A 13,145-nucleotide genomic window follows, 5' to 3' on the forward strand; every position below is an offset into this window, starting at 1 on the left:
GCTTTAAACCCGAGGTTTATCTGCAATGTGAGTGCTAGGTTGAAGGCTGGTGTGCCCACATCGGACTGTGGTCCAGGAGAGTGGGTGCTAAGCACACAGATGGCCACTGTGCCAAGGTAAACCCCAGGGATTGCTTCAGCCAGGAGCAAGGCATGGGTGGATGGCAAATTCTCTCTGTGCTTGTGTACCTTTGGTTGTGCTCTGCTAAAACACAGAGGGGCCAGGACAGAATGACGACATCCACCTTCTGGTGAGGTTGTAACTCGAGGGCAAATTCATCCAAGCCCTGTGCACTTCACTGCTGCCACTCAGGAGATGGAAACACAAGGATGCAGTGCCTGGGAAGAATCTGGAGGAAGGGAGTGGTGGTGTCAGTGTAGAATCACCTTATGGATGGGGGAATCTGTCAGAAGACTGGGTATCCAGCTTGGACACATGTAAAGTAGAGATTTGATAAAATATGTGTGGACTTTATTTATTTATTTATTAGAGTGTCATGCTTTATTTGGAAAGACCTAACAGTGGAACTATGAGAGGAGTTGGCATAGGTAGCAGGAGCTGCCCTGGAAAAGATTCTGTACCCAGGAGGATCAGACATGGCTGGGATGGATGGGTGGACAGAGGTAGTGATGCATGGAATGGAGGTGATTTGAAAGGTTTTTACTCCGAGTTGCAGTAATGACTGGATGAGGGGAAGATTGCTAATGTTGCTTTTTAAAAACTGATGATGCTTTTTACAAGCTGAGGACAGTAGCTGATGTGCAGATTTGGCTCTCATCAGAAACTGCAACCAGGGTCCAGACCAACCCCGGATGAGATGAGACTCTCCCAAGTCCCCTTCAGCCTAAGTTAGAGACATATATTTCCATATATCTGTTCCCAGTGTCCTGGCATCCACCCTGGCCTGGAATAGCACCTGAATGTGAGTGTGGGTGGAGAACTGTGCTATGTGACCTTCAGTCTGCTGTTGGTGGGGGCAAGTAAATATTAGCTCGTGTCATTAGCCTAGAAAAGATATTATATTAACTCCCATACTCCATGTATTAACTCCCCTACTCTTTGAACCTAGGAGTACTTGAGGGGGTATTTAGGATTGCTCCAACCCATCAATACATGCAGTTCTCTCCTCCAGTGTGGATCTAGTCAGCTGTCTGTCCCAGCCCAAGCAATGGGAGCACCACTGCTCCTCTTGGCCCTGACCCTATTCCCAGTTGCAGCTGCAGCAAGCCTGGAACCGTGAGACTCTCTTCTTTTGATTTTGGGGGGCTTGGTGGAAGGGCCTGTTGTTGAAGGGTGGTGCTGAGGGGCTGCAGTCTTTGGCACCCCAGAGCTGGATGGTGGGGGCCTGGCTCCCAGGGAGGCTGAGCAGAAGCAGCTCCTGCAGAGTCCCAGGCATCAAGCACTGCTGCAGGGGCAGCCCCCGGTGTTGGCTTGTGCAGGAGCTGCACTGCACACGCCACAGTGCTACAGAGGCCACAGGAGTTCTGCCTCTGTTTGTGCCGAACTGGTGGGGGTGAAGTCTAGTACGAGGACAGAAGTCTAATGCCACTGAATGTTTGGCTTCTTTGGCTTCCTCACACAGCCTTGCTCTGTGTACTCGCAGCTGGAGCATTGTGGACTGGGCAGCTGTGTCCTGGCTGGTGGCAGGGTGGTGACACAGAGAAATTGGGAGTTTTCTATACTGGGCATATTCCTCCTTTCTCGTTTGAAAAGGAGCTTAATTTAAAAGCATTAAACTTCCTTCAATGCAGTCCTCCAGACATTTTTCACCCTTGGTCTACCTCTTCATGAAAGCAGCAGAGATAGATTCTGGCCTGTCCACCTCAGCCTCTGACTTGTTTTTGAACATGTGCTGCTCTCTTCTAGTCACTATCTGGTGGTGTTCCCTGCTATCATTCAGCAGTCCCAGGAGGAGAAGCTCTACATTCACTTCAGCTCCCTAAATGAGAACGTCCACCTGGCTGTCACCTTGCAGACAAAAACCCAGAATCACACACTGGTGGAGCAGGATGTGGAGAAGCCGGGCACTTTTCAGAGCATCACCTTCCAGGTGAGTGCAGATGTGGCTGCTGATTTGACAGGGGATACTTTCACGTTCACACAAGAGCACGGCACTTCTCTGGTTGCACTGTCCTTTTCCCTCCCATAGCTTTCAAGCAGGCTAAGTATATTTCCCTACCAGTGCTAGGCAAAATACAACAGTGTCCTGGAGTCTAAGATAGTAGGGCATCTTTCCTGTGTGTAAAAAGGTCTTTATAGAAAAGAACAGATCTCTTTTGATCTGTATCAGCACATTTCATCCTACATAAAGCGTGCTAAACATTTATTTTCAGTTTAACCAGTGTTTTGTCCCTAAAAGTGCTTGTATATCACAGCAAAAGTCAATGCATTGCAAATATATTCCTTTCATCCTTGTTTCCTCAGGAGCCTGCCCCTTCAGCTCCTAGAGGACCATTCTGCTCTAAAGCTGCATCTACATTGCCAGATGTAGCTGCAGCCTGCATAGACATTGAGCTTGCTTTAATTTAGCTGTGATGGTGCTGAACCCACAATGAACTGAATTTCACCAAGTGTCAGAATCTGTGGTATTGATGATTCCGAGATTGTAGAAAGTCTCTGTCTTTCTGCCCCATTGCCAAAGAAGAAGTCATAATTCATCTGTGCTGTTTTCAAGGTTGTTTATTCTTGCTTATCTATAACATGTTCTGCTGCCCTGCCGCAGGTCTGTCCTGCAGGGCAGCGTGTGGGGCTCTGCCCCTCAGTGGGATGTTACAAACATTATATACCAGAAACTTCCTGTGCTATATTTACAATAATGTGCCAATATCTGTCACCTACGTTGAACAGTGTGTCCTCAGCCTAAACCAACAGAAAAATACCAACACTACAGTGAAACATGGAGGGCATGAAGGAGAAAAAGGACAAGACACACCCAATTTCCTCCATCTTGTCCCCTTTGAACCCCTAATCTAGAAACCTAAAATTTTACTTTTGCACCCATGCCACACTTAATTATTACTTATATCAAGCACTCAGAGCTTGTAATTCATCCTGTAAGATTGAAAACTCTTTTCCATGGACAGAGATCAGAGACAGTGTCTCTCGGGGCAGGTTGAAAAAAAAAAACAAACACCTGACCCCCTGCCGCGGTCCCAGGCCTTCCAGGGCAGCCAGAGGGAAGCTCTGGATTCCCACAACCAAGGATATTTGTAGATATTTCTGGAATGCCTTGAGTTCCTGTCATTGCTGACTGCTGCAGTTAGCTTATCTAGACACACTGACAACAGAACTTTCAGCTATATTTCTGGAGAACCATGGAGATGTGTGTGGTGCTGAGGCTCTACAAACTGCCCCTGTCTTCCTCGGTACTGCACAAAGTCACTGTGCCTATGCCCTGATTGCCCTGCAGACTCAGGAGCATTCAAGGAGGGGCAGTAGTCACTTTTGGCTTTTACATCAGCATGACAATAATTAACTAAGAGTTTGGTGCCAGCCCTTAGGAGAGAGCAAGTCCTGGTTCAGGAAAGCCACCAAAACCAAAACCACCAAAAAGATCTTTCTCCTGCTGAGGTTTATCTCTCTGATGCTGAGATGTCCTGTGTTTGCCTCATCAGCATCCCATTTCCCATTACTTCAGATCTGACTTTCCTGTGGTTTACTTAGTTCCATAAAACTCTCACATTTATGTTAAGTGGGACAATTACATGTTGGTCAGTTCACTAGTAAGTTAATGAACAAGACAGTGATTGCTTCTCCCTAGAATCACAAGTGGGTTACGGAGTCATACAGAAGAATTTAGACTCTGGAATCTGGGGATTTTTTAACAGTGAGATGATATCTTATATCTGTGACAAGATGCCAAGTTTCTGATGAATTTTTTTCGATTTCCTTGTGCCAATCAACCTAGGTGCCAGACCTCATGTTAACTCCCAAGAAAACAGAGGTAGGATATGTCTCTTATCTATTTCTGCTCTTACAAATTAGAGGGCTTCAGCCTCTCCTATGCCTGAGCCATGTTAATGTTGGAGGTGCAGGGTGGGAAAGATAGTAAAGAGGGAAAATAAATGTGCAAAGAGGCAAACATGACAAGCAGAAAGGCAAAGAAGAGGGAATGAAGAAGCTGGACAACAAAAAGGAGACTATGACTGGGAAAGGAGAGAATTAAATCCCAGGAGATGAAAGGAGGAAGGGGACATTGGAGATTTTGGAAGGACAGGTGCCTCTGGTTCTGTTTCAAGCTCTTTGTAGTCTGAGGTAATTTGTTGGTTTTTTTTGGTTTTTTTTCAACCTGACAGTCAGAGGAGGTGGCTTTTCTGCATGTCCTGATCCACAGTGGAGACAATGTGCTCCTTGAGGGTGACAAAAAAGTTCTGGTCAAGCCCAAGAATAATATAATTCTGATAGAGACAGACAAGGGCTTATACAAACCTGGAGAAACAGGTAAGGCAAGAAGGCAGCGCATGGAAATGGGGAGGGAAGGGTCAATATAGCAGCCACACCTGGAGGGAAGATTTCACCAAGTGCAGCAAGCTAAGGCTGTTGGAGATGGAAGGAAGCAGATTACTATCCAGCGTTTCTAGGAACAGGTTGAGTCAGGATGTTCCTCTCCAAGGTGTGTTACACCAAATTCCCAGCCTGCTGCTCCTGGCTGTTGTTTTGGTGCCATATCTCTAGTGAGATGTAAAGGGAAAGCCAGGACTATCCAGGACACTGGACAGCCTTGAAGACTGTTGCTCATATTTGAGTAAAACCTAGAGTGTCAGTTCCAAGCTGTAGAATTACAGAGTCCCCACAATCTTCATGATATGACTGGACTTGAGACAGACCCCACTATAGACAAGCCCACTGTTTACCCCAGCTTTGTAATCTCTATAGGTAAAGGCAGCGGGGTTCTGCAGCACACAGTTGTGTATAAGCCTCCCAGACAAAGCCCTCTGGGGTGGGAGATGCTGGGGAGGGCTGTTTGGGAAAAGACCTGAGCATCTCTGAGGTATGAATACTGGAGCATGGAGAAGGAGAAGCAAGTTTGTGCAAGAACATGTTGCAGATAGAGTGCTTTACTATGTTTTTCTTTATATCTGCAGTGAAATTTCGAATTGTGAACCTTGATGAGAACCTTAAGGTCATTAAAAATGAGGTGAGTATCACCTTGTGCCTTTCTAGAAGTAGGAGCTTCAGCATGAGACACATTGAGAGGCTCATGAAAGAGATATCTCCCTTTATGCCTGTTAAACTATAAAAATAAATTATCTTAGGAGGAAACCACGCATCCACTGGTCCCTTGTAAAAAGATGGGTGTAAGCTGGCACAGAGGGAGGAGGAGACATACTGTGGGGTCTGGATGGGGCAGAAATTTCTGCTCAGGGACCCATGACAGGCAGAGTTCTTTATACTGGTTCACATGGATGCTGTTTTACAAAACTGAGATTGTGTTTCTCTTGTTTTTACAGTATTCCCAGATATGGCTGCAGGTAAGTGACAAAGAAATAACCAAAGGGATGTTTCTGTCTGTTCTACTGAGATCTTTCACTCCCAGAGGTGTGCCACAAATGTAACTTAATGAAGTTATGGTTATAGTTCAGGTTCAGCCAAAAGTTCTTCTGTGTGGTCAGCTTCTATGTGGTCAGTACAGCTGCTTCTCCTTCCCATGGTGTGATGATGTTGCCACTTCCGTAGCTTTACTGTTCTTGGCAGCCTCTGTAATTCCTAAGTTTACTAAAATAAATCTGGAGGGAAGCAAAAGTATCTCTCCTGGCGATCTGGAGTCCTCTCTACTGGGTCAAGTTTAAGCCCTTGGAGTTCCTTCTTGTGCCTGAGTATGGCTGGACCTGCCAGGTACACGTGCTCCCAGTGTGACTTGTGGTTCTGAGTGCCCTTTTCCAAACAGGATCCTGAATACAACCGTGTTGCTGAGTGGCTGAATGTAAAGTCAAATCATGGCATTGTGGATCTATCCTTCCCCCTGGCATCTGAAGCATCGCTTGGGAACTATATCATCTCAGTGCAGCAGGACATGGCTCAAAAAACCTTCAGTGTTAAGGAATACGGTGAGACTTCAGCACCAGAGGGGAGGGAAAAGCAGTGTGGGTAGCTGGAGGAGAGAGCAGGGGCTGCAGCTGTGTTCATCCCACCTTTTGCCTTAGGAGAACAACAGAATGGACACAAGGATGGATGGTCTGTGTGCACACCTCATGCAGGGCTGGAGGTTCTGTAGCTGCACAGGGTACAAAGGAGAGGCCATGGGCTGACATATCACTCTACCTGCATCTGGGCCCTGTAATGAGCACGTTTTGCTGCTCATTGTCACCGTTTTCTGGGCTAGGTTTGTCACCCACTCCAGTCAGTTGCTGTAATGGGAAGTGGAATCATGCTTGGTCCCATTAATTGGCATTGATAAAGACAGAACCTTGTGCTATTCAAAATTTTTAAGCTTGCCTGAGCTGGAGTAGAAAGCAGTCCCATGTGCAATTGCAGCAGCAAGTTCAGGGTGGTGTGGCTGGAGGGAGTAACTCGACTGCAGCATGTTGATGAAGAACTGGGGACGTCACTGTCTTTCCCTCATCTGGACTGCAGCTATAACACAATTTCTGTCAGTGTCCATACTCATCCATACCATCCATTGTTTTTTTCCTCAATCCTTATCTTACTCTCTTCCATACAGTGCCGAAAAAATTTGAGATTAAAATTGAGCACCCTCCACATATCACTGCATCAGATGAGGAATTTCAGCTGGTTGCCTGTGGCAAGTGAGTACATGATACCATTGTGATCTCTGTCCTTTGGCTCCACTGCCACCTCCAGATTGCTCATGAAAAAGAAATGGTCTTCCACTTGTCAGTATGATCTTTTTTGCATTACCCTGTGTCTTGGGGAAACAGATCACACTCTGGAATGGGCTCCTTCTCACACCTGGTCACTTACTGTGAGGCTGAAGGACACTAAAGATGCTGGGTATAGTGGGTGGAGGGGGATGCAAAATTATTTTAGAAGATGAGCTAAAGTTCCTGAGCAAACAAGGTACAAAGCAAAGCTCTCCAGGCTCCACTTCTCCTGATGAGAATGGGAGGTGTCCTGTACCAATATTTCTGCTGACAGTCAGCAGTCTGTCTTTTGGTGAATGTTTCTCTCTTTTGACATAGGTATACTTATGGGAAGCCTGTTCAGGGGAAAGTAAAAATTATTGTTCTGACATCCACCCAGAACATAAACGACAATTCTACAAGTTTGGCGATTCAGAAGCAAAACAGTTGGGTAGGTGAACAAATAGGAGATCAAAAGTGTCTGGAAATGTGCTTCTGCCCCCTTAACCTGCCTCCACGCATCTCAGATGGGCACCAGCCTGTCCAGTCTGGTGTCTGCCCAGTTGCTGGACATGACCAGAGCACTGATTCCTCTTCCCATAACCCTGTTGGTGGAATTACAGCTCTAGCTGTGCATTCCTGACTCCATGCTTTGGGAGAAGGTGTAAGCCATGGGAGGCAGTGGTGCCTGGGACCCTTTCCAAGGGTCTGCATCACACTGTGTGCAATCAGATCACCCCATCAGGTGGGGCTATTCAGATCACTGCCCTATTCAGCCCTGTGACCACACCCACCAATAAGCAGGCTATCAGAACATCAGACGGACTGTGGATCCGTGCCGTTTCTTGCTCTATCCCTGCACAATGAATCATCTTAAGCTTGCTAGTGTCTGGTCTGAAATTATGTCCACTGCTGGTTACATTTTCTTCTCATATGTGTCCATTATTTTTTGTGTTTGTGCTTCGCATTTGTTTTTTTCCCACGGGTTTTAGATGCAGCTCTTTTGGCCTGAGGGCCACAGGAAAATATTTCTAAATGTCAGACCAGCCCGTAGTGAGCCAGAATATAAAAATCTAGCTGGATCTCTGCATCTTTTAAAATGCACTCCAGCTGGAATGCTGTGCAGTCTTAGCTGTGCAAAACATCCGCTGAATGCCAGCTCCACATGGCATGCAAGAGGCCCTGAAAGGTTCTGAGGAGCACTTCACAGGCATGGCTAGAAACACTGGCTATACCCAGGCTCTGCCTCAATGATTGGCAAAACTCTTGCCATCTGTACCTGGCAGGATGCCTGTGTTTAATATGGCCATGTCACAGGAATGGTCATGTTTGGAAAGCCACACTGTCAGGCTTTATTCATCAGGGCCACAACATTTCAAAGAGACCTTTAGCTCACATAATGAAATTCATGCCCTCTCAGCTACAGGATTTGGGCTGAATCCAGTCTCCTGAGATTCTCTGTGACATAATTAACCCTTATGTGATTTGTCTTAAATACTTTTTTTTTTTGCCACTTTTTTTGGTGATTGTTTAATCCAAGCATATTGATTTTCTTTTCTGCCTAAGGTATCCATGATGGGTTTCTGCAGTTAGGATTTGGGAGCTTTCCTCTATTCCAAAAATATCTGGAAATACTTCTTTAGGATTGCTTGGCGTCTGTGGAACAGTTTTTCTTCCTTCACACCACACTCTTTCTCTCTGTTCTCCTCTCTGTGCAGACAAATAAGGATGGCTGTGCTACTTTCACAATAAAGACAGAAGCTCTGGAAATAAATGAAGCTGACAGCTATGTAATTGCAGAAGGAAAAATGGTAGAAAATGGAACAGGTACTGGATAATACATGGAGCATTCTCTTCTTCACAGGCAACATTTTTGGTTTTGGTCTTTAAGTGGCAGTGGAATTTCTTTTGAAAAAGTAACTTGAAGGTTCTCAAATCTTCTGTCATGGCAATAGTCTCTATTCTAGTACCTCTTCCATCTGTTTTCACCAGATTTCCTGATCCTCTCCACTGTTCACCTCCCTTCGCATGTGTGTAACTTCTTAGTGATTGCCTGGACACTGAGGGTGTTCCTCAGCCAGTTGCAAAGTTCTGGACTGCTTATAAATAATCATTTAGTTTCCCTCTATCTTCAAAAAACATAAACAGATAAACACATAAATAAATACTTATAGGCTATTATGCATCATGTCATGAAGCAGGAATCCCAGAAAGCTTGATGGAATCATATCCTAGAAGAATGTATTTTGTCTCCTAAATTTAGAGCTTGTAGATGTCATAGGTAGTGTTAAAGTACATTTTTTACTTCTGCTTCCCTAAGAACACTGCTTCAGATTCAACAGATTTTTCATCTCTCCATCCAGGAGCCCATTCTGTGGAAGTGGCTCTAATTCCCATTGCAACGGTAATGAAATCTGTAGAGTTTGTCAACCTCCATCCATTCTACAAACGAGGGATACCATACACAGGGAAGGTAACATTCATAGATCCCTCCTCTGCTCAGAATGAATCACAGATAAAACCTTTTGTAGCAAGAAATGTACAGTCTCCAGGAAAGTAAATGCTACTCTGTTGGCACCCAGAAACTAGGAGTGAAGCCTGCTGTAGAATAATTTTTTTTTTCCTCCATCCTAACATAGTATATTTCCTGGACTGGAATTCTGGGGCCAGCTGCAGTTTCTGGAGGCTTCCCCAGGAGCATCTCCTGAAACTAATCTGTGCATATGGGATGGGGGTGGCGTCAGCAGGCACATAACATTCCCTTTGGATGAAAGCTCATGGTAACTTGGCAGAAATCTCTAAAGCCGTGCATATCGGTTCACTGGCACTCATTTCCAACTCAGGTCCCGTGAGTGATGCCAGGACTGCTGTCCTAGGGCTAGGAACACTTTCACCTGGGCTAGTACTGACCCCAGTATGGAGGGCAAGGAACAGCAGGAGTTAAGTTGTTGGAGACAAATCTCTTTCTGATCATCAAAGATCCTGCAGCATTGTCCAAGAAACATCTCAGGATCTGAGGAATTCACCTTTTCCCCCAGTAGAGGTGTCTCATTTGCCTGTATTACTATTTTGTTCTAGTCCTGAACAGCTTCAAATTGTTGCTTTCATGTATTTATTGGACTTTTATTTGGATCCTTCCAACTGCCCTGAAAGCTAAAAGGGCTGAGGGAACCCAGTGATAGGAGCAATTAATATTAAGGACTGGCAGTGCTTCAGAGTCTGGCACAACAGGGTATTAACTTCTTCCCCTTCCCTACAGATATTCTGCCACAGTTCAGAGTCTCCACTCAGAAATGAAACAGTCCATCTAATAATTGATGTCAATGATAAGGAGACACAGCTGTCACTCCTCACAGATGAGAAGGGGGAAGCTGACTTCACACTGGATACCACCAGTTGGAACAGCACAATGGTTTCTCTGAGGGTGAGTACCAGCCACTGAGAATCTTTTATCTGGTGTGGGGTGTGTCCCATCAAAAGATAGAGGAAAAATGAGATTGTGTCAAATCTACTAGGCTTAGATTTTTGCTAAAACTTTGTAAGAGGAAATCTCATAAGAGACTTTAAAATTATGTTTCAGCAAATTATTTTAGGTGTGCAGATGTGCAGTCTGACATCAGCTTGGGTGATAACAGAGTTTCAACAGGTGTACAAGCTCCCTTGCATCACTTGATACTAATTGTATTGTCCTCTTGTGTTTATGTGCTCGGAAGGCTACCTACAACCCTCCAAGTGAAAACAGTTTAATTTCTGAAATGGAAGAAGATGACTTCCACTGGCTGAAACCTTTCTACTCTGAGAGCGACAGCTTCCTTGAGATCAAGGCCAAGAATGACGTGATGTCCTGTGATCAAGAGCAGGAAGTGCAGGTGGATTATATCCTTTCCCAGGATAAACTCAGCTCTGAAGAAGACCACATTGATTTCTACTACTTGGTGAGCACAGAAGACAGCTGATTCTCAGGGCAAGGCTATGCTTACTGGCATTTTACCCTTTTCTCACAGCACAGAGATATTAAAAGGAAAGGTAAAGCTACTCCTAGACAATCAGTTTGTGACTTCTGTTCTGCCCAAAGCTGTGTCTGCTTTCCAGTTCCTGGACCTGCTCCTAGCCCCCAGCTGAGTTGCTTTGTTATCCATGTCTTGACCTAAACCTTGGCAATAGATGCCTGCCATTTGCCCTACTTTCTCTTATGTCCATATGGATGGCGGTGGCTGGCTAGCCTGAACTCTGCCCAGAAGGTGTGCCCCAGATGTCTGTGTCTGGGACAATCTGTCTGAGAACTAAGAGGCAATCTCTGGGGCAGCTGACATTCCCCTGCCTGTATCTTTGCAGGGAAAAGCTTGAAAGGCCCTTGCACAGGGCCTTAATGCACACCACAGGTATGCAGTAGTGTTTGATGAAGTTCACTTTCAAGAAAGCGAGTCAAAGCAAGGGTGTGACTAAAGCCTAGCTGAGAGGTTATGACTGTCTTGGTTACTGAACTGGACTCCCTTGTGCAATCAAAAAGTACTGGATCCTAGTAATGCAAAAATCAGAGTTCACCGGGTCTTAAGAGCATAGCTTCATAGCTTGAGAAGTACCTGTGGCTTTGCAAGCAGCCTCACCTTCTCATGGCCTAACCAACACCTCTTAAGTCCTACCCAGCTATACCATCAGCATCTGCTGTAGGACTCTGGAGATCATGTCCTGCCAGAGGAGCTTCTGGGGCAACATTTGTCAGATATAATTCTCTCTTCCTGTGTTCTTTTCACACTTTCCTCATGCTCTTGGAATTCAGACCCTTGAATGGCTCTTCTCTTTGTTCTTCAGGTGATAGCAAAAGGCAAGATCCTTTTCAGCAGAGAGAAAAAGGTGCCAATTACCCAGCGTGAGAGTGAGTACAAACATGAGAAGTGTCTCATAACACACCCCAGAAAACTGACCACTCTCCAGTGACTCTGTCTGCAGGTGTTATTCTTATCCACAGGTGGGAAATATTGAACTGAGTTCTTAGTGGTGATCCTGCTCCTAAGACCAACACAATCTCCTCTCAGTTCAGTGTCTTGCTAGGCAATTGTCCTCCTTCTGTCTTGTCTAATTGATCTAACATCCAATCTTATGACTTTGTTGCTAAATTGTACCTTTGGAGAAGACATGAGTCAAAGAAATGGCTGATATGCTTGGTTTATTGTTAATTTGTGACATTATCTGCATGGGGTGTTCTTATTGTTAAGGTAGAAATTATTAAGTCCCTCTTTTGATTCTTAATGTGTGTCCCACTCCAATGAGTTGATTTGTTTGGATGTTGTCCCTCTCTTCCTTGCTGCTGTTGCAGATCTGCAGGGCTCCTTCTCATTGACTCTGCCTGTTGGCAATGACTTCCTGCCTGACATCAAGCTGCTGGTGTATGCCATCTTCTCAGATGGAGAGGTGGTGGCTGATGTGGAGCACTTTGAAGTAGAAAAGTGCTTCAGACATAAGGTGAGCAGAAATCACACAAGGAGTGTGATAGCATCGTTGATGTGCTCTGGTCTGCTGTAGTTCCCGGTCCTGTTTTATCCTCGTCCAAAGGGTGTAAGCTGGATATATGCAAAACCAGATGCCCAAGTATTTTGGGTGAGAAACAAGACAGATAACCTCCTTCTCCCTGAATTCCTAGTCCTGCTCACCACAACACCAGCTGGCAAGCTTTGCTCAAGGAGTAAACCATGTCCCCTTGAGCTCTTTTTTTCCCCCATTCCCTCTTACTGATTTGGGAACACACTGTCCCTCATACGCTCACTAACACAGAGGAGAAACGTGTCTGCTTAGCTCCCTGTGGTAGTTCTGGTTCAGAGGGTGATGGATAGAGGAATTTTGGCTAGGGCTGTGTGCACTCAGCCCCTTTAACCTTCCCAATGGACTTCCATGATGGCTTGATTCAGCATCTCATCTTCCTTCCCTACCTTATTCAAATCTTTCCCTCTGCAACCCAGACGTATAAGAGTCATAGGGTCCCACTCTCCAAGGCTAAGCCCCCAGACCTTGTCATCTTTTGCAGGTGGCACTGGAATTCTCACAAAAGGAGGAGGTCCCAGGATCACAAGTCAGACTGAACCTCAAGGCTGCTCCAGGGTCCTTGTGCTCTGTGCGAGCTGTTGACAAGAGCATCCTCCTGGAGAGGAACCAAACCCTAACAGCAGAGAGTGTGAGTGCAGCCTGCTGTGTCCCACCCTTTAATGCCTGCCTGCCTTCTGCCTCCATGCATGGGTGGCAGGAAGCCCACAGTACACACCAGGACAGCTGCAGTGTTAGGTGGCTGCCCAGCCATGCCCCTTCTTTGGCCTCTTCTGAGCAGCTATGGGGTGATTGTGTTTTTCATCT

The 13,145-nt window shown here is 45.6% G+C and overlaps 1 protein-coding gene across 1 annotated transcript in view; it reads left to right on the forward strand.

The window, feature by feature from the left end:
* Window positions 1-1,053: 1,053 nt before the first annotated feature.
* Window positions 1,054-13,145, forward strand: part of LOC100219283 (alpha-2-macroglobulin-like protein 1) — a 28,517-nt gene continuing 16,425 nt past the window's right edge. Inside the window, exons 1-16 of the mRNA XM_030268287.4 lie at window positions 1,054-1,236; window positions 1,867-2,050; window positions 3,908-3,943; window positions 4,296-4,440; window positions 5,085-5,137; window positions 5,451-5,471; window positions 5,888-6,047; window positions 6,662-6,746; window positions 7,140-7,251; window positions 8,519-8,627; window positions 9,164-9,273; window positions 10,060-10,224; window positions 10,514-10,735; window positions 11,613-11,676; window positions 12,118-12,263; window positions 12,823-12,969. Of these exons, the coding sequence (XP_030124147.4) occupies window positions 1,169-1,236; window positions 1,867-2,050; window positions 3,908-3,943; window positions 4,296-4,440; window positions 5,085-5,137; window positions 5,451-5,471; window positions 5,888-6,047; window positions 6,662-6,746; window positions 7,140-7,251; window positions 8,519-8,627; window positions 9,164-9,273; window positions 10,060-10,224; window positions 10,514-10,735; window positions 11,613-11,676; window positions 12,118-12,263; window positions 12,823-12,969 (1,827 nt within the window). The 5' untranslated portion in view covers window positions 1,054-1,168. The remainder of the gene's footprint in view (window positions 1,237-1,866; window positions 2,051-3,907; window positions 3,944-4,295; window positions 4,441-5,084; window positions 5,138-5,450; window positions 5,472-5,887; window positions 6,048-6,661; window positions 6,747-7,139; window positions 7,252-8,518; window positions 8,628-9,163; window positions 9,274-10,059; window positions 10,225-10,513; window positions 10,736-11,612; window positions 11,677-12,117; window positions 12,264-12,822; window positions 12,970-13,145) is intronic.

The sequence above is a fragment of the Taeniopygia guttata genome, chromosome 1, assembly GCF_048771995.1.
Source record: "Taeniopygia guttata chromosome 1, bTaeGut7.mat, whole genome shotgun sequence".
NCBI classification, from domain to species: domain Eukaryota; kingdom Metazoa; phylum Chordata; class Aves; order Passeriformes; family Estrildidae; genus Taeniopygia; species Taeniopygia guttata.